Genomic DNA, 25,356 nt, shown 5'->3' with positions numbered 1-25,356 from the left:
TTGTATCCATCCATCCTCTTCTGCTTATCCAATCCAAGGTTGGGGTGTGGGCCTTATCCTAGCAGGGCAAGAGGTAGGGAAAGTTTGCTAGTCTCTCACAGGGCTAACAACAGGGCTAACACAGAAGACAGATAACCCTTCACACTCACATTCACACCTACAGCCGTCTTAGACTAGACTTAGGGACAGGGGGAACATGGAAGCTCCTTACACGTGTTTTAAGCTTGTGTTTTAAAGCCCTCCAACAATTCTAAACTTTGTATCTGACATTTGTGCTGAACAAAACATCTTCCACCTCACAATCAGAGCACACTTCTGTATGGCCGATGAAATGATTTGTGAACTACACCACACAGAGTTGAGACCCAGATGACTTGCCCTGAGGTTAACACTCCACAAAATCATGAAAGACTCAAATGCATAACCGGTCCAGTTGTACACGCCATCCAAACAGGAGGCTTGTTCTTGAAGTTTCCTGCAGAAGCCTCTAATTATCTTCTCAGTGACAGCAACCAGTGTCACGAACGCTTGTTCTCACAGAAATATAAGTAGTAAGACGTGTGATGCGTGCACTCATGTGCATATATGTGTGGTACCTGGACAAGGGAGTGTTGCCTCTGACCTCTTTGCTCCCTCAGACAGACACATAAAAGTTGTCTGGAGTGTGACTTCCACCTTTTCCACATCAGTCCTCTCTCTTAGACGCCATAAAAGAGATGCTCAAAGACAAACTGTTCGAACAAATCCTTCATCACAGCTCAAGGGTGCAATCAAGTGTCACCACACAGTCAGAGGTTAAGGGTGAAGTAGGAAATAGTACCACCAAAATGTCTCCCCACCTCTATTTTTAGTCATCTTGTGGGTTAATTTGTTTTACCCAGGAGTGAGTGCAGATAATAAGGAAAATCCACAAGCAGGATACAGGGATCAGATCCTTAAATGTTTGCTTAAGGTGATCCAGTATCCAGAGCCAATTCACTTTATAAGCCATTTGCAAGTGGATTCTTCCACTCAAATTCAAGGACTGACTTCTTTGCCGTGTTTGTAAAATTACTGCAAATTACAAAAATATCACACACAGGAATATTAATGGACGCCTAATAGATAGAGATGGACCGATCCGATATTACGTATGGACCTCATTATTGGCTGCCGGGTTCTGTGGCAACAATAAATGCCAACCTCTTCCACAAAAACAATGACAGAGTATCATAACAAGACCTGAGATAATCCCTCCTTTATAATGCACATTTGCCTCTTATATGTAATAGTTTTTTTGTAAATGAGAGAGGACGAACCGGCTGTACAAAGGCCCAATTTAAAATAAATAAGTATTTTAATATTTTAATTACTTAGCTTTGCATGATTTACAATTCTGTTTTAGTACAGCCTGGGAAATAAAAACATGCAGCTCTTCTGTGATGTTGAAGATGAACACTGAGTAGTGAGTGACTTCCCCATCTATCAGCTGAAGAAGACACCTACAGAGGGTCAGAGCTCAGCAGCTCACCTCATCTCTAACAAAACTCCTTTGACTCCCTCTTGTGGTCATGAGAGGTCAATACATATGTAAAAAACAAAAACAAAAAAACAGCATACTGGCTGCAATATTATTAACGAGACACCACTGAACTTCATCAAATTAAGCATTTATTATTGGATATATATGTTCTCCCATACAAAGTGCAAACTAGACAATTGAAGTCTGATACTTCAGCATAATATTTCGTTGTATAGTGAAGAAATTAGTGGATAAAAGCTGCATTCATGTTGACAAAATGTTAGCTACCTTTCAAAGACACTGTTTGGAATCATAGTTTTAAAAGATCTCATGTGTTCTCTCTCCGACACAAGACAGCTTTGCTGAGAGGAACCAAGACTTTGAGTTTCTTGTGGTTAGCTTGTTGTTTCACTGAGCCGACAGCCGAGAAGGCACTTCAGGTGTGGTTGCCGTTAGCGATTATTGCCATGATTATGCATCATCACCGCCACAGAGCGCAAGTAATGCCTTACGATAGTCACCGCTGGCGTCTCCCTGCAACAAACAAAGACGGGCACAATTTAGGAGAAAAGGCAAAAAGTATCAAGGTGTCTATGTAGGTAAAAATATTATGTGTGTACCTTGATCATCGAATGCAGAGAGCAGGCGAACAGCCTCCTGAACTGAGCTCTGATGTCCAACAGGTCCACCTCACTGCGAGTCACCATCACTCTGATCAGGGTGTTATCGTCAGTGCCTGCACCCTGAGTCGAGAACACACAATGCAGTGACCAAACACCTCACAAACATCAACGCACAACCGTAAAACATACATGAATAACTCCATAGTGATAAGCATTAAGCCCTTTTGCCTTCATTATGTCATAAACCCATTTTGACAGGTTAAACCATTACTGGCAAACATGCACCGACTCAGATAGCCTCACTTCAAGCTGCCAAACCTGTCTGTGCTGTTACCTTCATGGCGTAGTACAGGGTTTCAGCAAAGTAGGCAGGAACACTCCTGGCACACTTCACTGTACAAAAAACACACACAGAAAGGAAATTCATCACTGTGTACTTATGGGTAGTAAGACTGAGTGATGAACTGAACCAATGTCCAAGTATGACGCCATGACCCAGTTTAAAATGTGCTACAGAAATGTGGTTTTTGCAAGATCCAAATAGGAAAAAAGCTTTGATGATCTCTCTCTCTCTATCTATATATTATTTTTTCATTTGCTGATGCTTTCTTTTTTAGTTTATTGTTGTGTTGTTTTACCAGGATTGAAATAAAGCCTTCCTTTTTGGGGGGCAAGCGACAAAAGAATAACTTCAGGGAGTCGTCTAGAGCACATACCAACGGCAAGGAGGAGGTCCTTCAGGTTTCCAGATGTTTCTCTCTTGATACTCTCCTCAATCTCATATCCAGACAGCTTCATGTAAGCGTCGAATACTGGAATGCAAATAAAGTTTGGAATGAGTCTGATGTTAGTGCAGCTATACGGCTTATCTCCCGTTTCAGTAAAGCTCAACCCACAGTGTGTAGGGAAAGTGTGTAGGACCAAATAAGAACCTGTGGCAGTAAGGCTACGTTCACACTGCAGGCGAAAGCGCATCAAATCCGATTTTTTGACCCTATGCGACCCATATCCGATCGTGCTATGACAGTGTGAACGGCGCAAATCCGATATTTTCAAATCCGATCTGGGTCACTTTCGTATGTGGTACTGAATCCGATACATATCCGATGTTTTAGAAAGCGACTGCTGTTTGAACGGTCAAGTCGCATTAAATCCGCCTTTTACGTCACCGACACAAGACTGAAGCCAATTATCAGCGCCAGAGAAGACATCGCGAACGCTTCCTGGCCATCCAGTGTAGATGTCAGTGAAACTGTTGGGAAGACAACGTAAACATTTTATTTGTACTGTATAATCTGCAGATTCTGACAGAAATCTACAGCTATCCTTTGAAGCACCGCTCCTCTCTTAAACGGCAATAAGGATCATTATTAGGTTATTTACATTATTATGTAAATAACAAAATAACTTAAAGCAAAAATTGGGAAACGTAAAGTCCGAAGTCTTTATATTAAGGGCCATCAGTCAAACAATACTGTTGCTCTGGGTCTAAACAGAGCGCGTTGTGTGTGACATCTTCTTTTGCGCATGCGGGCCGCTTTGAGCGTTCACACTAGAGAGCGTTTGCTGTTGCATTTTATTTGTAGTGTGAACGAGCAGACAAAAAAATCGGATTTGATCAAAAAATCGGAATTGAGCATTAAGACCTGCAGTGTGAACGTAGCCTATGTGGAGGTGAGTAAACTTCAAATCAAAGCTGTTGAATCTTGTCATATATTCATTTAGCCAACACATAATTGACATCACTGGCTGCAGATGTAATTTGTTTCAGAGTGCAAACACTGTCCACACCCTGGACCACTCTGTCTTCACCCACTCATACAAACTGTTTTTACCCCACACTCACAAACCTTTCCTGAGGTGTTCTGCACTCCGGTTACCCAGGATGGTAACAAAAGATTGTTCATCAGTGCCAAACTTCTGCTCTCCAGCCTTGAAGAGGGCCTAAAACCAGAAAATGACAATTATTTAAGGCGTGTTTTTTTGTTTTGTTTTTTTTTAAATCACAGGGAGAACTGGCAGAGTACAGGAGAAAACTTGAAAAAAACTGCACATTTTTACTGTAAACTCTGCAGGAGATTATCCTGCTTTTGTAGTCTTACAGGTCCAGAATGCCCATTTTTGTGGACTACCAAGCCTGAATACCTCAGATCCTGCTGCACTGATACTGAGTCTTTGTACTAGACCCAGCATGTTGTTGTCCGATCCAAATCACTGTGCTTCACTTTGAAGTGATTTCCACGTGACAAAATTGATTTGCAACAGAAATCACACCTAGATACATTTCACTAAGCTATCTATGATCAGATTTGGCAGTAAAAACTCCAGAGAGGAAAAGAGCTGAGCCTAGTAAAGATTCACAGGACCTTTTCTCTAAGCAAAAACATGACAACATTTTAAGGGAAGTTTTGCTCATGTTGTCCAGCAGAGGTCGTCAAACCATCTTTACAGACTAACTGAACACCTGACCAAACGCATGTGATGGTCATGCCGTGAGACTAAAAACAAAAGCCACTGATGATGAGGAATCAAATATTTTAAAAAGCCTACCTGAGCGTCACTCTCGATGCTTTCCGCCTGGATCCCCGTCTGCCTGTTTGCCTGAGAAGGGACAGAACATTTTAATTAAAGAGAGGTGAGGAGAGAAGAGGAGAGGAGAGGAGAGGATTACATTTACCTGAAGAAGAATAACCAGAAGCCTCTGGAAGTGACCTGAAGTGTCACCCGTTATATCTTTCTCCAGGTCGTCATCATACTCTGAAGGAAACAAACTGCAATACTCAATGCCCTCACATGACCCCAAAAAGATTTGTGTCTTCTCCAAGAATTAAAACAGGTGTCTTTTACTTCTTAGCACGTTGAATGTGCTTCATTTTAAGTACACTAAAATTATATTGAAACCATTATCAGTGTGAAAAAACATTGTCTAACTTGTGTGTGTCTGTGCAAGTGTTACCCTGTTTGTAGGCAGCGACGATTTGCTTCACCTGCTGAGATGTTCTGGAGGCAAGAATCTCCACAAGCACTTTCTCATCTGTCCCTGCCCCCTACAGGCCAAAGTGGGAAATGTCACAGATGCCGCCTGAGTTTCCAGCTGCTATCGGTGCTAAAATTTCTGTCTGTACATGAAGATCATGGCGTGAGACTTCTGATCGGTTTATATCCGTCACTGGCACACGTACCTTGATTGCATTGCGAAGTGATGTCACATCATAAGTAATGGGTGGAGTCATCAGAGCCACAATCAGTGTCTCAAATTTCCCGCCCAGCTCTCCTTTCAGGTCATCTATCAGGTCCTGACAGATGTGGAGATACACAATATGCACTTTAACGAGGTGTGGATCACCACAAACCCAGAGTGTGAAGCAACTTTCTACTATTGTCAAATACTTTGAAGCCTCATTGTACTTAACCAAAAAAATAAAATAAAAAAATTGCAAAATACACTTAGATTCAGATTAGGGTTCGAACAGCTACCTGGCTCTGCTCAAAGGTTCAGTAAACCTTTGTGTTAACGTCAAGCTAATGTTAAACCAAATGACGCTTGTCGTTTCATCTTTTACGTCAAGCTGTGCCAACATGACAGTAGCTAGCAGCAGCTTCGTTTATTGCACATTAAAGTATTGTTTTGCAGTCTTAATGCACTGTCAGCTAACTGTATAACCTGTATGGTGAACAGAGGTGTAGATGTGAACCTCTTTTTTTGTAACTAATCTTCACTAATTCATTGACTGTTTGTTCAATGTTTTTGGCAGCGTGGGTCCAGTTGTAAACACGTCAGATACGTCATCATCACCTTTACAGTTAATATGGCAGATTTGTTAAACTAGTTCATGCCCCAAGTTTAGTATTTCTGGTCTATTGCTAGGCAAAACGATGACGTCACACATGCATTTTGAAAATTTTGTCTTTGTCACGAAGCTAAAATTGCACTTTTACAAATGGGTTATTTTTATCCTGTTGGTAGATGGTTGCTAAGCAACACTATTACATCATAACATCTGATATAGATAACAGCCTTGGGCGCAGATGCACCAGGTTTTGTTGCTCCTGATCGTGTAGGAGGAAATCGCAGGCAGGCACAGATGTTGTGTATTGTAGTAAGACCGCTGACTAAATACCCAGAGCAACATTAGAGGGATAAATAAATATTTACATACACAGAGCTGTGATTTATTAACATGAAGGTATTAGCGATTTAAGATAATCATATTTCAACAATAAAAATATAGGAAAATTGGGGCTTTTTTGTAGTTTGTAACTTTTTTTACTACTGGTGCACAGTTCTATTTAGTATCATCTGCATTTTAGAGCATTCCAAACCTCTGTAATAGAGAATTACAGAGATTTGGAATTATAGATAAAGTGCCAAGACTGCAGAATGAGTCTGAGTGAGATTGGAGTGGCTTAATGCGGGGCAGTGTGACTTTGGCCCACAGATTTGCTCGGCTATAACAGTGGGACAGTTAAACTGAAGGTGTGACAGATGTGCTCGAGCGAGGTAACAGCTGTCCAAGAGGTGTTCAGACCTTGCCATACAGAGTTTTGAAGCTGGCCTTGATCTCCTGCCTCTGGGCGTTGCTGCGAGCCGTGACCAGCTGCAAGATGGCATCCTCGTCGGTCCCTACAGTGACAACAAACACGGTTCATGAGCAAAGCTCTTTATGTCACAGGATACGCTGCATGCAGCACAAATTGCATAACAATGGTCCTTCGCTGTCTAGGTGGATTCATATTTACATCTATTCAAACCACATAATTACAGCCTGCAGTCTAGGTCAGCAGATGTGTTTGCTCACAGTGACTCATCTCAAGTTACTCTGCTCACGTGGTTGTGAGTCACTGCTGTCTGTGCGATGCTCCACCCAGACAGCAGGGATTTCTACACTGAAAAGAAATTCCCCGAAACAAGCTCTCCCAACTGCATGTATGAATAAACATGATCAACTTACCCAGGCCTTTCATGGCCTTGTGCAGAACCTCTGCGTCCGCACTGGCACTGAAATTTGCGCTGGGTTTTACGGTTCCTCTGTTGGCCTGCAACATGGAAGATGTGCACAGAGAAAGTTGTTCTTTGCACTTTTTTTCCAAAGCCAAAGCCTTTTTGACTAAAATTCTTCTTTCTGTTGCACCCGATTACCTCTCCACAGAGACACTCAACTTCTACACCTTTATATGTGTAAATGCACACAACTTTGGTACACCTTGCTAGTACTGCCTTCATTGAGTTTAGTTTAGTTTCAACAAGGTGGTGGAAACACTCTTTAGAGGATCTATATTCACAGACAGCATCACACGGCTGCTGCACATTTGTCGGTTTCCCATCTATCTTGCTCTACTGGTTTGACATCTCGTGACTACAGAGGCCATTTGAATACAGTGAACTCATGTTAAGGGAACTGGTTTCAGAAGATTTGAGCTCTGTGACATGGTGTGCTATCTTTTTTTTTTTTTTTTGAAGTGTCACAGTTTAAACTTTATTGGCATGTTTGGCAGTAGCGCACAGTCTTGAAGGAACAGGAACTCTTCACAAAGAGTGCATTAGCTTAATGGTGTGCTATCCTGCTGAATACGTTCCCCATATCCTCACACCACCACCTCCAATCTGAACTGTTGAGACAAGCCAGGATGGACCATGCTTTCATGTTGTCTAAGCCAACGTCACATTCAAATTCACTTTAAAATCACCTTTCTTCCACATTCTGATGCTCAATTTGAACTTCAGCAGGTCATCTTGACCTATGGGATCGTACATGCACTGATATGATTGGCTGATATTTGCTTTAACAAGCAGCTGTAGCTAATAAACTGGTTGGTGAATGTATAGATGATAAAGTACGAAATCCTCCATGAAAACTGCAATAACACATGCAGAGTATTTGTCGGTAGAGTGGTAGCTATGATAATTACATTACACATATTGTTATTGTCAGTTGTATATATTCTGTTTATATCCAAGGTTATCATTCTCAATGTAGTGCGGTGTATTTAACACCAAGTACTGCTGATATTATATGGACACATTCTTAACGTGTACAGTATCATCAAGGACGTTGGGTCTTTGCAAAAAATTCAAATCACTGGATTTAAGCCCACAAATATTCATTTCTCTGTGCGATACAACAGAACAATGTCAGATGTGTATACTTTGTTAGGCACATAGTTTTGTACACCTACTCCTGATTTGTACTCAGATTAATGACCCAATGACTTACAGCTTGACTTTAACATTGATTTTTAGTAAAACAGTCCCTTTCTGTAACAACAATGCACTGATTCCAGACACTCCCGCGCTCATAAAAATCAGCGGAACGTTTAGAGAGGAAAACTACTGGAATGCTTCTGGAATTCTGACCCTCAAAATTTTAAAAAGTCAACGGTCTAGGAACACAAGAGTCGCTGTTAACAACCAGGATTTTGTCTGTTTCTGCACGAAGGAATGTCAAAATGACACGCATCCAATCATCCAATCAAGCAAAAAGAGACTCAACGTGGCTCCTTGAACAAGGAGGTATTTAGACAACAACAACATAACACAATGCACGTCCCTCACACTGGAATGCTAGGGGTTGGAGTCTGTAGCGAGTGATGCACTGATTCCCCTGAGCGGGTCCAGGCATGACCTGAGGGTGGGGGGGAATGTATGTAAACACCACAGGCCATCACAGCTGGCGTCTCTCCTTAAAAGCACTTCTTATTACTTACCATCCTTCTTAACTGGCTGCTGTTGCCATGGAGACTGTACACAATCCACCTAGCAATGCTTTTGCAAAAGGATGTCCTCCATTATGTACCATTTTATTGTTACCTGTGCAAATGCTGTCAACAGAGTTAAGCTCCGGTGATCACGACTACAGCTCTAGCCTGATACCCGATCCCGCATAAAGATGCAACGTATCATTATTATGCCATCTTTAATTAAAAAGCTCACTAAAGGAAACATCCTTTTATTTTCTTTGTGCAAACAGGATTATACAGTTGATCTGTTGTGGCATCCACATTATGTGCTGTAGTTAAGTATTTACAGAAGCAGCACTGTGTGCAAGTGTGTGAGTCAATATAAAGTCCACACTCGTCAGGAAAGCAAACAGGTGTGTTGGGAGAATAGTAGAGGTCTGTTGTTGACAGGGATAATATTACATATATCAGATCTGAATGCACACGTAGTAGAAATGCTTGTCTAAGAAAGACCTATTCAAATGTTTTGTTAGCCCTTCATAGTAAACACGCTCTCAGAATAAACTGTCAGGAAACGAACAACAGCACAGCTGATGACATTAAAAAAAAAACAACAACAACACTTTTTTAGTAACTCAACTGCTGAAAAGTAAGAAATTCCCCTTTAAGAGGGGGAGGCTGGCTTTAAACTCCAGACCAGATGTGGAAATGTGTGCATTACACACAGAAAGAGGGGGAGAGGTGGAAAAACGCAGAGGAGACCCACCCGAATGGAGCAGAGCCCACATGAGTCATACACCAAACTTCCCCAAATGAGATTTCTCTCCAGCCTCACGATCATGCGCGCACACCCAAAACACGCATATAAAAACGGATCTAACTTTTACTGTTTCACGATGTTTAAGGTTCAATACAAACTGTAAAAGCGTCAAAGGTTAACCTGCTGTCTCCCGACAACAACAACGCTCACCGAGAACCTTATAAAGTTTCATAAAGTGGGGGTTGTCTCGGACTTTACCGGCTTAAAGCCAGTGAGTCAAACATTTGCATAAATAACGGTTTTATTCCTCGAGACTTCTGCAAAATCTGATTAATCAGCAAGCGTTTTATATTCAGTTCTGCGTGTTTATTTGCGCTGATATCTGAGAAATGAGCAGAGTGGAAAGGACTCACCATTTTTGACAGTCTTTTAAGTTTGTTTTTCCAACGAAAGAAAAAAGTGCAGATCTGTTGGAGAGAAACAAATGTTATCAGGCAAGGAGACGAAACAACTCTTTATTTCCGGTAAACTTTCTACTGTAATTAACTCATCCCTAATCATCTCCGCTAGGGTTTCCTGCTGTACGGTATATACAGCAGCTGCTATCTAGACTACAAGTCTTTTATCATCAGGTGGAGACGGGGTCCGGCTGTGCCCCTGATGTGCCAAGATAGATAGTATCCCCGACAGAAGGCGTCAAACTAAGCTGGGGTCTCCAAATCACGGACAAACAGTATCCCATAGTCTTGATCTTTAGTTCAAAAACACTTCTTATACTGAATAACTACTCCTGTAATTTTGGAGATGTTAGCTCTTTATTCAGTAAAGTTACAGGAGGATACAAATAGTTATCAGGCAAAAAGTCCTCAGTTTGTTGAAATAATCCCGTCCACGCGAGAACAATAATATAAATTTTTTTTTTTTCTGTAGTAACCCTCAAACTGAACGGTAATGGAACGACACTCATTTTTCACAGAACTAAAACATCACTACTTCCATGTCTAGTTGGCTATAATGGAGGCGGAATAAATTGGATCTGCTTTCCGTTCGCAGCGAATGCTCCGGACGCAGGGGAAACAGATTTTGTCCGGGATACCTATCTTGGCACAACCTGGTGGATACAACGGAACTTTCTATAGGTCTCCTATAAGTGAGAGTGAACACCGGTGAGGCACTTACCGATGAACCGCAGCTGTGAAACGGAGCTCAGAGGACGGAAGGAGAGACCCGCAGAGAGCGAAGTGAGGAGAAGTAGACAGGAGAAGCTCACTTGGAAAAACTATGCGCGTGAGTGAGTGAGCCACACCCCAGTGCTCAGGGCACCGGGGCTGCCTTGCCCCTGAGCACTCTGGGAAATGTCGTTTTCTTACGTGGTTGAGCTGCTAACAGGGAAATGATGACAAGGGTCTTTCTCGCGTCTTTATTTCATGCTGCGTGTTTTATAATGGTTTATAAGAGGAGGTGCGATATTTTGCATCTAACATGCTCCTTCTGGAGTACTTGGAGAAGCGGAGCAAGTTGAAAATACAATATTGACATTACATATTATAAAGTTTCTGTGTAAGCAAACAGATGCTTAGTTGTTGGTTTAGCCTGAAGGCGTGGTTCCCTCCACCTCCTTCTGATTTCGTGTCCATTACATCCTAGTGGAAATTATAACTGTGAACGTGGCATGGGATGTTTCACAAAAATGATTTGCAGCACTACACAGTGTTTACAAGTTACAGCTTCTAGTCCATTTCCTTGATAATGCTTCGGTCACGTGTTTATTTTCATGACTTGATGTGAGAAGATACGGTGGGCGAAATGATTATTTCATCTTCTGCTGAATTTGTAAGTTTGCGGATTTGCAAAAAAAAACCTTTAATTTTTATGGTAGTTTAATTTTAACAGAGAGACAGAACAAAAGGTGCCAGAGATAATTTATCGCTACTGTTTGATGATGCAACCTATAAAAACACGGGTGAACTTTAACAGAAGGGCAGGTATTCATGTCAGGGGAGACTGACAGAAACATGGCTGTCACCGTGAAAAAAATGTGACCAATAAAGAACGTCACCATTGAAACACATATATGGATTTGATTTGTATCATTAGGCTCATGAATGCTCTTCATTTAGTAGCCTTCTGCTTTGGCATGTTGGGAATCTTCATCCCATGTCAATAATTTACCAAGTAAACTGAGAGGGAGTGATCGATTCAAACAAAGAAGCTATACACACACAGACAGAGGTGTGTGTTTGCCTGTTAAAAAACACGAGTTATGTGGGTAAGATTTGTGCAGATTTTGACACCATCGCACACGACTGAAAGCTTTTATTATAAACACAATTTTTGAGAAATAAAGAGTTGATTTTTCACATTTAAATGGGTAAAAAGAAATACTGAACTTCCAACATCACACTTGTATGAACTGCATGTGGGAAATTGGCTTTTTCTGAGACGTCATGATTGATGCTGCCAGTATGTCCAGGTGTTACAGGAATAAAAACTTTCCCCTTCAGCATGACAGATTGCCAGTACTTACAAATATCACACACACCGTTCTGCATCGTGAAGATCAAACATCCCAATTTTCTTAGCATTGACATAGTTGGTACAAAGAATTTTTAACTGGAGGATGACTTTAAGCATCAGTTTATCAGAAAAAGTTCTGAGGGCTTCACCCATACACATTTGCTTACGACTCTGGCTATTGGAAGCTCCGAAATGCTCCATCCATCCATCAGTTTATTCAATTTAGGGACATGGGGGCAGCTGGAGCCTATCCCAGCTGTGACAGGGAGAAAGGTGGGCTAACACAGACAGACATTCACAGCTAAATTGGCCAATTTAGAATTACAAACTGTGGGAAAACCCACAGAGCACCCAGAGAATGTCCACACGGATACTGGGAGAACATGCAAATTCCACACAGAAAGGCCCCAGCCAGCTGGAGGAGTCTTCTTTCATTTCTAACCAGTGCACCACCGTGGTTGTCTTCACAACGCAAACTCTCAACTTCATCCAAAAATCTTGTTTTTTTGGGGGTTTTTTTGTATTTTTCTGGACTCTTTGCACTTCTGCACTCATCCAGCACATATCAAGCTGAGGTCTAGAAGTAATCATACATTTATGAACACTATGAGCAGAATCGCTCCTGGAATGACAGACATGACATTTAATAAAACTGTAATCCGACTGACAGGCATCCACGTGTGGATGCAAACATACTACGAATACAACATGCATCAATAAACATACTATTTTGAATTACTATTTAAAGACACCTAATATATTTTAAATATTATACCACAATTCATAAATTGATCACATTAATTAAAAAACAAGAAAAACAGGCCGCTTTTGGAAGCAGGTGTACATCACACCGCGTGTTTGTCACTTTCTGCCTCTGAAACGTTGTAATTGTCTGAGTAAGAACCAGAGTAACAGAGCCAACAGCATGCTGAGCGAGGCGAAGATACAACAGTACACCACCGTGCTCCATCCCCAACCTGCTCCTAAAGGAGGCACACCATTCATCTCAGCAAGTATGCACCAGGATGGACAGACCGCTGTCTGAAACTGTTGCCTCTTAGAGTTATGGTGATGTACAGTAACACTGTTAGGGTCTTATTCTGTTGTCTACAGGTAATTATTTGGTTTTTCTTGTCTTCTGGAAGATGCGACCATCCTGAGAGGCCCAGACACTAGGTGCTAAAAAAATAACAGCTTCAGTCAAATTTCTTCAAGATCAAATGGAAGAAGATGAAGTTCCAAGAATGAAGGTCTTAACTCAAGCCTCCAGTGTGTGATCAGAGGAATATTCCGCAAATATGAGGAGCATTCAAATGTATCCGATTTCTCTTTTCACTTCTTCTTCCTTCTGTCCTCTTCTACTGGATTTTCTATATACTCTTGCTTTCCCCTTTTAAACCCACAGGTAAATATGCCATCGACACAGGCAGACGGACAAATGGATGCAGACATATAGAATATATCACCAGCTACCCATTTCAGTCTGACCTGTGAGCCCACCCACATGAAATCTCCGCCCTTCCCTCAGGTGACTTCCATCATCACATCTGATTAAAACATACTTTTAAAATCCATTCTGCCTGAATAAAACATATATTTTGTAGGTTCAGTACAATGTACACTCATTTACTGCAACACTTTATTAGGTACACATTCCAAAGATCAGACCCCCTTTTGACTCCACAACTGCCTTATTTTTTTACTGCATAGATTCAAACATGGTACTGAAAACATTCCTCAGAGATTTTGCTCCATGTTGACATGATAGCACTACACAGATTTTCAGCTGTGTATTCATGATTTTAATCACCACATCCAGCAACAATCAGTCCAATTGAGATCTGATGATTGCGGAGACCATTTAATACATAAACTCACTGTTCATGTTATAGAAACTAATTTTAGATGAATTGAGCTTTTTGAATAGCACGTTATCCTGTTATAGGCGGCCATCAGAGGATGGGTATACTGTGGACACAAAGGGATGGACATGGTCAGCAACAATACTCAGGCTGTGGTATTTAAACAATGCTCAGCTGGCACTAAGGGCACAAATTGTGCCACCACCCATATGAATCATTGATGCAAGACAGGATGGATCCATTCCTTCATGTTGTTTAGACCAATTCTGACCCTATCATACAATGTGATACCTGGTATGGTCTTCTGCTGCTATAGTGTTTTATGTTTTCAGATATGCTCTTCTATATACTTTGGTTGAGATGGGTGGTTATTTAAGTTACCTTTTTCTTACTCTCAGCCCAAAGGAGTCTGAACATTCTATGCATATTATTTTAATGGCTGATTAGATATTTGCATTAGCAAACAGCTGAACAGGTGCACCTCATGGCGTGGCCAGTGGGTGTATTTTAAAGTCCATTCTCCATGAATAAAACATGCATGCTGTAACCACAGTGTATTCGTACATGCAAGTACCTTAAAGAACCCAGTTTCAGGACACACTAGGCAGCACATTGATGAACACAAGCTGAGCTTTCATGGAAAACGTAACTGAAATCAACAAAACCAAAACAGAAGGAACCAGAAAGACAACACAGTCAGTAAAATTGGTTAGCCAACAACTTGCAGAGGAGAAAATAGGACTACAAATAAGGACCATAACTACAGGTGAATCCAGTGAAGGTGGAGTTGATAGCGAAGGAAAACAAACACAGAGGAAGTAAAATATGGGAAGACCCACAAGGAACAGCAGTTACCAAAATACAACAGGAAGTTACTGCAAATGAAACACAAAAGGCATACAGACAAGGGCAGTCTTTCTGTCTTTCTATCAGTGTGAAGAAGTTTAGCTACACATCAGATGTCAGAGTCAGATGATTCATGAGCTATGCAGTATGAAGGAAACAACATATTTTCATCAAGTAAAGTTTTCATATGCACAAGTGTACTTGTAATGTATGTAATGTAATGTTGACATTACATTCATCTCTTATGTTATTGTGCCATCAGGTGGAAGGCAGGAGAAAATGACTCTATTGCACATACAATTTACTCAGCAGGTTAGTCTCACCTAAACAGACAAGTACCTGCATAAATAATCAGGTGCTAACACAGGCATATAGGCCAGAATCACACCAAAGGAAGCAAACAGATGCAGAAAAGCAGGGAATATAAGACACAAGGAAACAATCCCACTGGAACCCTGGGCTAAGGTCATATTTAGCAACTAAAGTCTGTAGAGTTTTTCTTCTTTATTATTATAATAACAATTATAATAATTTAATATTATTTAAAGAACAACAACACAAGCAAATGAATAGTTAAATACATTATCCTGAAGCAGAAAACCCCATGTTTGGGGGAAAAAAGAAATAAAAAAATCTGATTTTCAAGGACATTGCACACAAAGATTTCATACAAGTAAAAACACTGAGATTGTTGTACAAAAAACACTCTTCAGACTAACCATCCAGTTCTAGGTGTGGCACAACATGTGATTACAAGTTTTATCAATTCAGGTTTTACTTACTACAAGCTATAAACTCCTAGCCTCATTTCATATGTAAATATGCTCTTTAGTTACTAATAAGTGGTTGTTTTTAAAGGAGAAAGGCTAAATAATAATAACTCTCTCTGGTAAAGAGACCAGAATAATAGTATTTAGGTATGGGAATACATTTGATCATTTATTATTACTAGCTTGGGTTATTTATTTTTTTAAAATATGGTTATTTGAAAAAGTATTATTTCTTCATACTGACTTTTTCCACGTTGATTATAATTGTCATATAACATAGCGAATTACAGAAAAAAATAATCTGTTTCTAGTTTTCTCTTAAGTGGTCTGTGGAAACAAGGACGACAAAAGGGGAATAAACGTAGTCTGTGCACTACAAATAAATATAATTAATATTGCTGTGACTGTTAGCTTGTTGCATGTGCAGTGAACAGGAGCGCAAGTAGCAGAGACGTTGAACAGGTATAAGAAGGCTGCAGTTTAAATCTTATTTAAGTGTTAGAGGCTGCACAAGCACAAGTATTGTTGATAGGCAGTCATCAATACGCCACACCTACTTTCTAGAAAGAACGCGATTTACTCGGAATGATCTTGTATTTAGAGGTGTCATTTCATGAATATCTACTTTTATAAACGTAAATGTCTTTCTGATATGTACTTTGGTATTCGGGCGTGTAGAACGTTAAATTTGGCGTTTAAGTCTGTCTGATATTTGTCCGGTAGTTTGCTAAATCTGTGTACCGACGGTTATTTGCTCTGGGCCCACCCCCGCGTCTGTCGGTAAGTGGTATGATCAGCAGCGATAAATAAGGGTACACGCGCGGCTGTTCGCTGTAGTCGAGATAGCAGGTTGACCTAGAGAAGTGATAGCTCAACTTTAGCAACAATGGAGTGGACCCCGATGGAAATCAATCCGGAGGTAAGGAAATGTGTGCTTAATTACAACAGTAATGCTTTCAAAGACAGCAGATTTTTGTCTTACCGCTGTCTTTTTTCGTTTGTTTTTGTTGTTTCAGATGCTGAACAAGGTGCGTATGAAATTAAACGTTAGCCGCCGAATAATGGCGACATGTTAGTAACCACTGATTGACCCAACCGCGAGGTAAGTTTCACAGAGGCTAATTAGTTTAGAGGGCTGTTAACGTGTTTCCAACATTGAAACGCCATCAGACCACTACGAAGCACCAGTATACCAGTAGAGGTGTAGTTGCATCGCCAACTATCCAGGTAACAGCGTTAATTGATACTAAAAATGAAATTATCAGGGTTAACAAGAGTTTGACCGTTATCCCATATTAACGGGCAGTAGCATCCTTCCCGCGGCTGTCCCAGTGTCTGGGCTAAAGGGTGTGGCCTGAGTGAACCAGCATAACGCAGCATCTCTGAGCAGCTTCTGAGAGCATCGTCTGCCAGTGTGCAACTGTTGGGGCTTATTCTTTATTCCGTCATCGTTGTGCCTTTCAGATGATGGGAAAGCTGGGCGTTGGTGAAAGCTGGCGCTTCGTCGACGTGCTGGGGCTGGAGGGTGAGCAGCTCTCCTCCGTGCCGAAGCCGTGCTGTGCCTTGATGCTGCTCTTCCCCTTAACGCAACAGGTAACACCAGGGTGGTGGCGCTGACTACTTCCTGGAAGGGTGGGTCGAGCAAGCGAATATTGGCCGTATCAAGTGGGGTGACGCAGAGATGCAGGGAGGGCATGGATAGAAAAAGAACTCCTAATGTTATTTAGATGGGTAGAGGAGTGAGAGCGAGAGAGATGGCTACGAGGAAATGAATCAGCAGATGCTATCACTACTATAAGTTTGAATGCAAATGGTTAAAGTTTAATATTTTTTCACATACTAAACAGTTTAAACATACTGCAGTTAATAAAACAATGGAATTTTTTTTTTTTGATGGTTGAGATTTCCTGACTCGGCTCATTTTAAGTGGTAGACCCACTACACAGTATTATCAGACTGATGATGACATGCTTCCCCCCCCCCCCCCCCTCCCGCAGCATGAGTCTTTCAGATCTCAGCAAGCTGATAAGGTTTCAGGAGGTTCTGAGGCTTATTTCTTGAAGCAGACAGCAGTCAATTCCTGTGGCACCATTGCCCTGCTCCATGCTGTGGCTAACAACAAAGACAAAATGACTTTTGGTGAGTACAAGAGGGATCTGGCGCACCAACTGAACATGTGTGAGTAAATATTTAAATTGGTGACTAAAATAATTCTGCCTGTGTAAATTTTCCTACTGGACTTTCCAAATCTGTTTCTATAAAATGCATGGAGGAAGTGTACTAAATGAAAGGTTAAACAACAAAGAGTGCTGTTACCCCATGATTCAGCTTGATGTGCATAATCAATCTTCCTGGTATCTAAGATAATGTTGACATTTTCAGATGGTGCCTCTGCCTTGAAGAAATTTCTGGATGAGACAGCAAATATGTCTCCTGATGACCGTGCCAAACATCTGGAGAAAAACAAAGTAAAGTGCAGTTAAATTATTTGGTCTATAATAAATCTGATTTGGTAGATGAGAACCAGAATACTTTAATAATCCCTAAGGAAATTAGGATTATGGTTGCTCCAAGACAGTAACAGTAACATGTTGAACTAATTAAATAATATGATACATTACATAGTTTACACATTTAAGAAATGGCTCTAATATATACAAATCGCTCAATTATAAATATCAAGAATATTACAGAGGTGAAATATATGATTGACATTAAACTCTAAACTGAAACTTTGTCATTTGATGTTTTACTGTAAAGCATGTGCCACAGGTGTAACTATTGCAGTGTGCACAGTGTATTATATGGAGTTGTAGAGGGAGATGGCCAGGAATGATTTCCTGTTTCATTCAGTGGTGCTTTTTGGTAATCTCAGTGTCTCACTGAATGTGCTCCTGTGACTAGCCAGCACATCATGGAGTGGGTGAGAGGCATTATCCAGCATTGTCCTTACCTTGGGCAATATCTGCCTCTCAGACACCACCCTAAGGGAGTCCAGCTCCGTTCCCACAACATTACTGGTTTTGTGGATCAGTTTGAGTCTGTTGACATCTGCGACTCTTGACCTGCTGCCCCTGCATGCAACAATCCTGAGCATTGTCGAAAAGATATTAAAAGACCTCTGCTGCCACCTCAGAAAATGGAGACTACTTTGGCCCTTGTTTTAGAATTCAGTGGTGTTTTTAACCCATTCAAGTTTATTTACTGTGTACTCCAAGGTATTTATGGTCCTCCACAATGTCCACATTGACCATGGATTGAAACGGGTCAAGGGTTTCCTGGCCCACCTAAAGTCCACAATCAACCTAGATAACTGGAGTCCAGCAAGTAATGGAGATTATTGGGACTGCTGAGAGACATTGACACCAAAGTCTAATTGCTGGACAAACTAAAAATTAAAACAAACTCTAATCTTTTTATCCTAAAGTCTTCACATCTAGGAATATTAGATGACTTGTACAATAGTCTGTCTGTAGTATACTTGTGTCGACCAACCAAATAAATGTAATGGCAAAGTATTATTGTATAAGGGGCTCATCTGACCTGAAATCAGCTCAATTGTACAGGGAAACTTGCAACGGTCCATTTTAAAATGGATGCTTTAAACTTCAGTTTGAAATGACTTGTCCTCCTTTGTGTATATATAAAAAAAATGCTATATTGTGCAAACATTGTTAATGTCACATAGGTGTATGTGTCTTTATATTCCAGTGTCATATCTGAGACTAGTGTCTGCTAGCAAAGTTGTAGTAAAGTGAAAATGAGTGAATATAATGGCCTAGAATGTTGCATAATGGAATTGGTTTTTAAGGCCACTTGGGGGTGCCACATACTGCCAAATTTTCTTTAGATGTAGTAGGTGGGTTCACTTATATACAAAACACTATAAAAACCTTTCAAACTTGTTTGACTGCCCTGCTACTTTTTTTTTTTTTAAATAAAAATGGAAGTATTATGTTTCATTAGTTACATCTTGCACGTTCTTCCCCCTTTTAGGCAATCTTTGATGCTCACAATGAGATTGCTGCACAGGGCCAGTGTCGGGTAAGGCATTTTACCACAACATCAACACACTGTACCACATTCAGACCAAACACATGTAATGCAGGTCAATGTTAGACCTGTGTAGGACAACTTCATATGAGATTGCTGTTATGAGCAGTTTTATTTCATTAGCTTCCAGGCAGTTACATTGTTATGGACCACATGTGAGATGGGGTGCGGGTTATTAAAGAGATCAGACTATATATTTAAACAGAAGTAGTTGTTATGGTATCTTTGCTTTTTTCAAAGTTATTCATTTTGTCTCAACCTTCACAGCCAGAAGCAGATAAAGTCAACTTTCACTTTATTGCCTTCGTCAATGTAAATGGACAGCTGTATGAATTTGGTAAGAATTTGGCCCCATGCACAATCCTGTAGTTACTGTCCCTGTATTTGTTTTACATTGTGGATTCTAATATCTTATATCTTAAGATGGGAAAATAAATGGACCAGTGAACCACGGTCCTACCAAAGAGGAGTCCTTTGTAATGGTATGTATATCCAGTTATTGAACTTTTCAGTTTTTGAACATTTACAAACTGAAAATAACAGTCATTGTTCTTTGCATATCAACTAGTCGTGTATTAAACTGGAGAGGGAGTGTGAATGAGAGTCTGCCAAACTGGGCTTAGTCAATTTGTATATCTGATATACAAATTGCAGTCATTTAAAATGAGGTTAAATTATTACATAACCTGGCAATGAAATGCAAAAATGTGTGAGAGTTTTGCAATTATTAATTTGCTTCGTAAATTTTTATTGGATTATTTATGATTGCAGCAAATGATCACAAGGCAAACCCACGTTTATGTGAGATAAAACCGCATCATTAAATGTGGTAATTTATTGAGAACTAGATATGGTAAAAGACTTGCCTCTAAAGTAAGAATTAGTATTTAATTTAATTGAAGTTCAACAAGCTGGTTTGTTTTATGAACATCTGCTTGTAATGCATTACTACTACCGGAGGATGGCAGTATTGCACCTGGCAATGGTGTCGAATGCTCAACAAGTTCCCAGTTAATACCACAGTATTGTTTTAAAATCACCCAGCTACTAGGAAGTTGAATACCTTCATTCCACTATGATAGACTTGCACTGAAGTGGAACTTGCTAGACTGCTGCTTTCAGAGCTACCTATGTGCACAGCATGTAATGCTGTTGAAACATTTAGAGCAGAGGTCCTCAACCTTTTTTGCGCCACGGACCGGTTTATGCCCGACAATATTTTCATGGACCGGCCTTTAAGGTGTCGCGGATAAATACAACAAAATAAAACTAGTACCGGTACCGAAAAAAAAGAATTTATTCATAACACACGTGAAAAGACACAGGAAAACAGAGTAAATGATACAAACGATAACAAAAACGCTGAAAACAGATTTAAAAACCATACATTTCACACCTGAACCTCAACTCTCGCGGCCCGGTACCAAACGACGCATGTACCGGTCCAAGGCCCGGGGTTGGGGACCACTGATTTAGAGGATGAATTTCCCTAAAGTGTTTCAATTTAACTTAACATGGATCTGTTAACTGGCAGCACTAGACCTCATTATCAGGGCATTTACATCAGTGATATTGCCCTACTAAAATATGAAAATATCAGCAGTAAAATAAACGTTAATACAAATGCGCTTTAGGACAGTCTCTCCTCATATTCTGAATAGTGCACTCCCATTTTAAAATTAGTTGATGTATTGTTTAAATATAGTGGATAGAGTTTTGAATAATTAGTTGACATGTCATCTTTTGATCATATCTAGGATGCAGCCAAAGTGTGCCGTGGATTTATGGAGAGGGAGAAAGGTGAAGTGCGCTTCTCTGCAGTGGCTCTCTGTCAGAATTAAGATGTTCAGTAGGACACAAAATTGAGCAAATTGTAAACCAAAATGTCCTGGAGCGTTCACATGACAAACAATCAACAGGCAACCTGTGTGCGCATACATCTGCAGACACTATGCACTAAAGCACATTGTTTCCACATTTCTCTTATTTCATGAACAAAGTCTTGTTTAGCATTACCACATGTACACAAACACAATCAGAGCCCTTTGTTCTGCAGACACTAACAGTACAAGCCTGTCCATACAGTTTAATGTGGTTTAGCTGTGAATCTGTACAGCATGTGGTCATTACCACTGCTTGTGTGCACATGTCTGAAAGTTTTTTCCACTGCATCTGTGTCAAACTCAGAAGACTGATGTTAAAATACCTTTTGTGCCAACAAGTGTGACAGATGAGACAAAAGATGTTGAGGGAAGTTTTGTTTCTGAAGCCCTTTAGTTTCTGTGTGGTTGAGTTCTTAATCTGATGTTCTGCTGAATAGCCCAAATGTATCTGTAGAAATAATCAACCATTGTTTAGAGCAAGGAAGAAACCTACTCACTGTTTTGAAACGTCTCTGGAAAACTGAGGTTCTTTCTGATAAGCTTATGTTTAGTGTGATCGCAAATCAGTTCAGTTCATTGCAGTGTTCAAAAAATGAACAGGCACCTTATTTAAAAACCCAAGGATCCACAAATGATCAAACGGATATACCCTTACTGTGCCAGTTTAACAGATAATACAACTTCCAAAGTGAAGTAGGGAACATCTGAAGTGCTACTGTATGTTGGTTGTTGTGCAGTGCTGGGTGTCTGGCTGTGTTTGAATTGTTTACCTTTCTGCACTTTCAAATCCTATGTCGCTGTCGTTATACTGTTAATACAGCTGTGGGAATATAATAAAGCAACTGTTGTCTCCTTGTCCTGTTGTCCTGTCTCCTAATATCCATTGGGTATATTTAAGTAAACGGTACAGGGAAATGAACTACTGGGCGATTGTGGCTCAAGAGTTGGGAGTTCGCCTTGTAATCAGAAGGTTGCCGGTTCGAGCCCCGGCTTGGACAGTCTCGGTCGTTGTGTCCTTGGGCAAGACACTTCCCCCGTTGCCTACTGGTGGTGGTCAGTGGCGCCAGTGTCCGGCAGCCTCGCCTTTGTCAGTGCGCCCCGCTGTGGCTGTGAATGGGTGGATGACTGGTTGTGTAAAGCGCTTTGGGGTCCTTAGGGACTAGAAAAGCGCTATACAAATACAGGCCATTTACCATTTCACTGTTGAGAACTTTTCTACCCCTGCCATTACTCTAACATTACAGGCTTTTAGCTGACACACAAAGTGAAACCTTTGTCTTGTGATGTGGTTAAACGACCTCAGGCTCATCCTGGACTGCACTTGGCTGCTGTCCAACTTCAAAAGAGTGAAACTAGAGGAAAGAGCTGTCTATAGCACCTCATCATTGTGCTTACATAAGACAGTCTGTCCTTCAGGTGAGCAGGCAGCATACTGGCACGAGCAACACTTCATGTTTTGATAAGAAACAAAGGAACATGACAGTACACTCAGGCAGTTAGAGCGGAAATATTGCATTTATTTCTTACTCTGAGAATGTCTTTCTGAACAGGTCACTGGATCCAACATAACTGGTTTGACCTGCCAGCTGAAAAAGCCACATTTAAGCTCAGTGATCTGAAACAGCTGTTATCACCAGTGCTGATAGTTACACATGACCAATCCATTCTTTTTAGTCTGTGTGTGTTAAACTCCAACACATGCCACTTAAATTGAGCTACAACTTAAATTGACTAACCTGGTGGTGCTGGGACTGGAGCTCACAGGTTCTTGACTTTTTGAGTCTGAAGCAGGACCTGATCAACCTGATATGGGGGGCAGGAGCCTGTTACCCTGCACCCCCCCCCCCCCCCCAATCGTTTTAGTGCTTTTTTTTTTTTTTTTTAACGTATACACGATGTCATGTCATTAATTATGGGACAGACTTCAGTATTGTCACATTACTAAACTAAAGACTTATCAGCTGTGATATAGGTATTGTATCTTGATTATATCATGCTTTGGAGATTCATACCAAACAAATCTGATTTTGTGAATAAAAAACACGCTGACTTTACCTGCCTGTGATTTAAATACTGCAGTTTTACATTTCTATGGTGCTCTTTGCTTCACATTTTAAAGCCTACAGTCTACCTGTGCTCAGGTATGACCAGTCCCCTTCAAACACATTATGGGTCACCTTCGAACAGCCCCCACCTCCCTCATCACTCTCTCTCTCTGCATCTCTCCTATCTATCTCGACCTCCCCCGCAGAGATTCCTGCCTGCGCGTTCACGTTTCTCGAAACGCGCGGCGGGGGCCGAGGACAGAAGCCTCGCGCAGTTCGGCGGAAAAGAGTCATTATTTTTAGCGCCTGTTTCGCGAGGAGCCGCTTGTCTGTCTCTGCGCCACAGTCTGCGCAGAGCTCGCGCGGAGCACGAGAGGACCCGCCGTGACAGAGCGCGGAGTTGCGGGGGAAGCGCGCGAGGACGAACATAACGGGCTCCGGACACAGACCATCTGAAGGGAGGCTTATCACATATCACGTATCACCGTATCGTCCGGCTTTGGTCTCGGCCTGTCCGGAGATGGCTAGCCCCGGTGCCTCTGGAGATTCACCGAATGCCCCGCGGGAGCAGGAGCCGCTGGAGCAGCACCATCCCGAACCAGCCTGTCGGGAGGCTCAGAAATGGATAGAGGTAAGTGAGGAGAGGGGGGGCTCAGAGGCCTGCTGCTATTGCACACCGGGGACATAAACGGGTCATATAGCCACACGCTGTGAGCGGGGATATAAATAATCACCCCAGGCGTCACCTGTTTGGGAGGAGGGGGACGATGCGGTGTCCGTGTGGGACAACAGCCACTGTGCGTGTGAAAAGTTTTCACCTGTGTCGTCGTCCTAATGACACTGAACGCCAACACCTGCTCTGTAGGGACTTTAAACGCCGCTCGGGCTCGAAAATAAACCGTCATCATGAAGTAAAAGCTCGCAGAGTGTCTGTTTGTGTAGGGACGATGGAGAGCCTGTTTTCTACTTGCTAGGAGGAGGAAACGCCCCCCTTTTTGAGGCGCGAGGGGATTCCGGTTGCCATGGTTATGAAACCGGGCCAGTGTTCACGCACGAGATGCTTCACTGTACCCACGGTTGATCGCATCGGATGAGATTATCATTTGCTGCATCGCTTCCACCATCATCTGCTCGGATACAGTGCCTCCTTCCATCAGCCTGAGCGGTGAATCACGGTTTGCCCGCGGAGCTGCTGCCTTATGACCTATTTTATACCTCCAGAGCGGCTCAGCTACCTGCCAGCCAGCATTTCAGATAGAGGAGATAAAGGACTGGAGCTGCTTCAAAATGACTATTTTTATTTTTTTTAATGTTAAGTTTTGGCTTTAGCCTCACACCATGCTGTGTTTTCACAAGACTCCCACAGACTGTGCTGGCTGTCCTGTACATTAGCCAGTTTGCCACAGGCTCTGGTAGAGAGAGAACAGGATGCTGTTATGGATAAAGCCCCTTAAAATGTTTAACTTTGTTTCCTACCTGGTCCTACTTAGAAGAGATGTAAATACAAAATGCATCTTTAAAATTATGATTTAATTTTTTAGGGGAAAAGAAAAATCTATGAGATACCTCTATATGAAATCATAACTGTCCCTCTTGTTAAATCAAGAATTAACTGTAATTAATCACATTTTTTTGAAAGCTGAGTACAATTTCACTAGTCACTGCCAGGCCTGATTACTGTCACACCTGTTGAATCACTTAGATAGAACCTGTCTAATAAAGACAGGTAGCAAACTAAAGGAACTGAAGGATCTCAACAAACTCACGATTTAAAGAAACTCAAGAACAGCTGTGAAACAAAGTCATTGACATATATCA

General features: G+C 41.3%; 3 protein-coding genes across 6 annotated transcripts in view; 2 read left to right on the top strand and 1 right to left on the bottom strand.

Annotated features, from left to right (window-relative positions):
• Positions 1-1,637: 1,637 nt before the first annotated feature.
• Positions 1,638-10,871, bottom strand: anxa5b (annexin A5b; the record flags this gene model as incomplete). Of its 2 annotated transcripts, XM_082536301.1 has the most annotated exons (13): positions 1,638-2,035; positions 2,122-2,244; positions 2,459-2,517; positions 2,841-2,936; positions 3,975-4,068; positions 4,675-4,725; positions 4,802-4,881; positions 5,081-5,171; positions 5,307-5,420; positions 6,654-6,748; positions 7,077-7,161; positions 9,976-10,029; positions 10,742-10,871. In XM_082536301.1, 12 exons carry the CDS (start codon positions 9,976-9,978, stop codon positions 1,973-1,975), a joined length of 954 nt encoding a protein of 317 aa, XP_082392427.1. In that variant the 3' UTR covers positions 1,638-1,972. The 2 variants fall into 2 exon arrangements, with proteins under 2 accessions (XP_082392427.1, XP_082392426.1); XM_082536300.1 differs by lacking the exons at positions 9,976-10,029; positions 10,742-10,871 and having other exon boundaries at positions 7,077-7,170.
• A 5,472-nt stretch (positions 10,872-16,343) lies between these two features.
• On the top strand, positions 16,344-22,349 carry uchl1 (ubiquitin carboxyl-terminal esterase L1 (ubiquitin thiolesterase)). 2 transcript variants are annotated; one of them, XM_082536303.1, is made up of 9 exons: positions 16,344-16,476; positions 16,574-16,585; positions 17,022-17,150; positions 17,555-17,696; positions 17,940-18,025; positions 19,554-19,601; positions 19,878-19,947; positions 20,034-20,092; positions 21,368-22,349. In XM_082536303.1, the coding sequence occupies exons 1-9, from the start codon at positions 16,444-16,446 to the stop codon at positions 21,449-21,451; spliced, it is 663 nt and encodes a 220-aa protein (XP_082392429.1). In that variant the 5' UTR covers positions 16,344-16,443; the 3' UTR covers positions 21,452-22,349. The 2 variants fall into 2 exon arrangements, with proteins under 2 accessions (XP_082392429.1, XP_082392428.1); XM_082536302.1 differs by lacking the exon at positions 16,574-16,585 and having other exon boundaries at positions 16,344-16,488.
• A 1,150-nt stretch (positions 22,350-23,499) lies between these two features.
• The window catches only part of LOC309709199 (LIM and calponin homology domains-containing protein 1-like), a 31,328-nt gene continuing 29,471 nt past the window's right edge, over positions 23,500-25,356 (top strand). Inside the window, exon 1 of one of the 2 annotated variants that reach the window (XM_082537727.1) lies at positions 23,500-24,169. In XM_082537727.1, the coding sequence (XP_082393853.1) occupies positions 24,059-24,169 (111 nt within the window). In that variant the 5' untranslated portion in view covers positions 23,500-24,058. The remainder of the gene's footprint in view (positions 24,170-25,356) is intronic. The other variant, XM_082537728.1, reaches the window with a different exon arrangement.

This window comes from Aulonocara stuartgranti, assembly GCF_965226115.1.
Source record: "Aulonocara stuartgranti genome assembly, chromosome: 6".
In the NCBI taxonomy this organism is placed as follows: Eukaryota; Metazoa; Chordata; class Actinopteri; order Cichliformes; family Cichlidae; genus Aulonocara; species Aulonocara stuartgranti.
Note: the sequence above shows the minus strand (reverse complement) of the source record. Positions and strands in the feature narration are given on the sequence as shown.

Coding starts and splice junctions, on each gene's coding strand:
- uchl1 (XM_082536303.1), top strand. CDS start 16,444: ATGGAGTGGACCCCGATGGAAATCAATCCGGAG. Junction 17,151..17,554: donor TCTTCCCCTTAACGCAACAG/GTAACACCAGGG, acceptor CCCCTCCCGCAG/CATGAGTCTTTCAGATCTCA. Junction 20,093..21,367: donor AAGAGGAGTCCTTTGTAATG/GTATGTATATCC, acceptor GATCATATCTAG/GATGCAGCCAAAGTGTGCCG.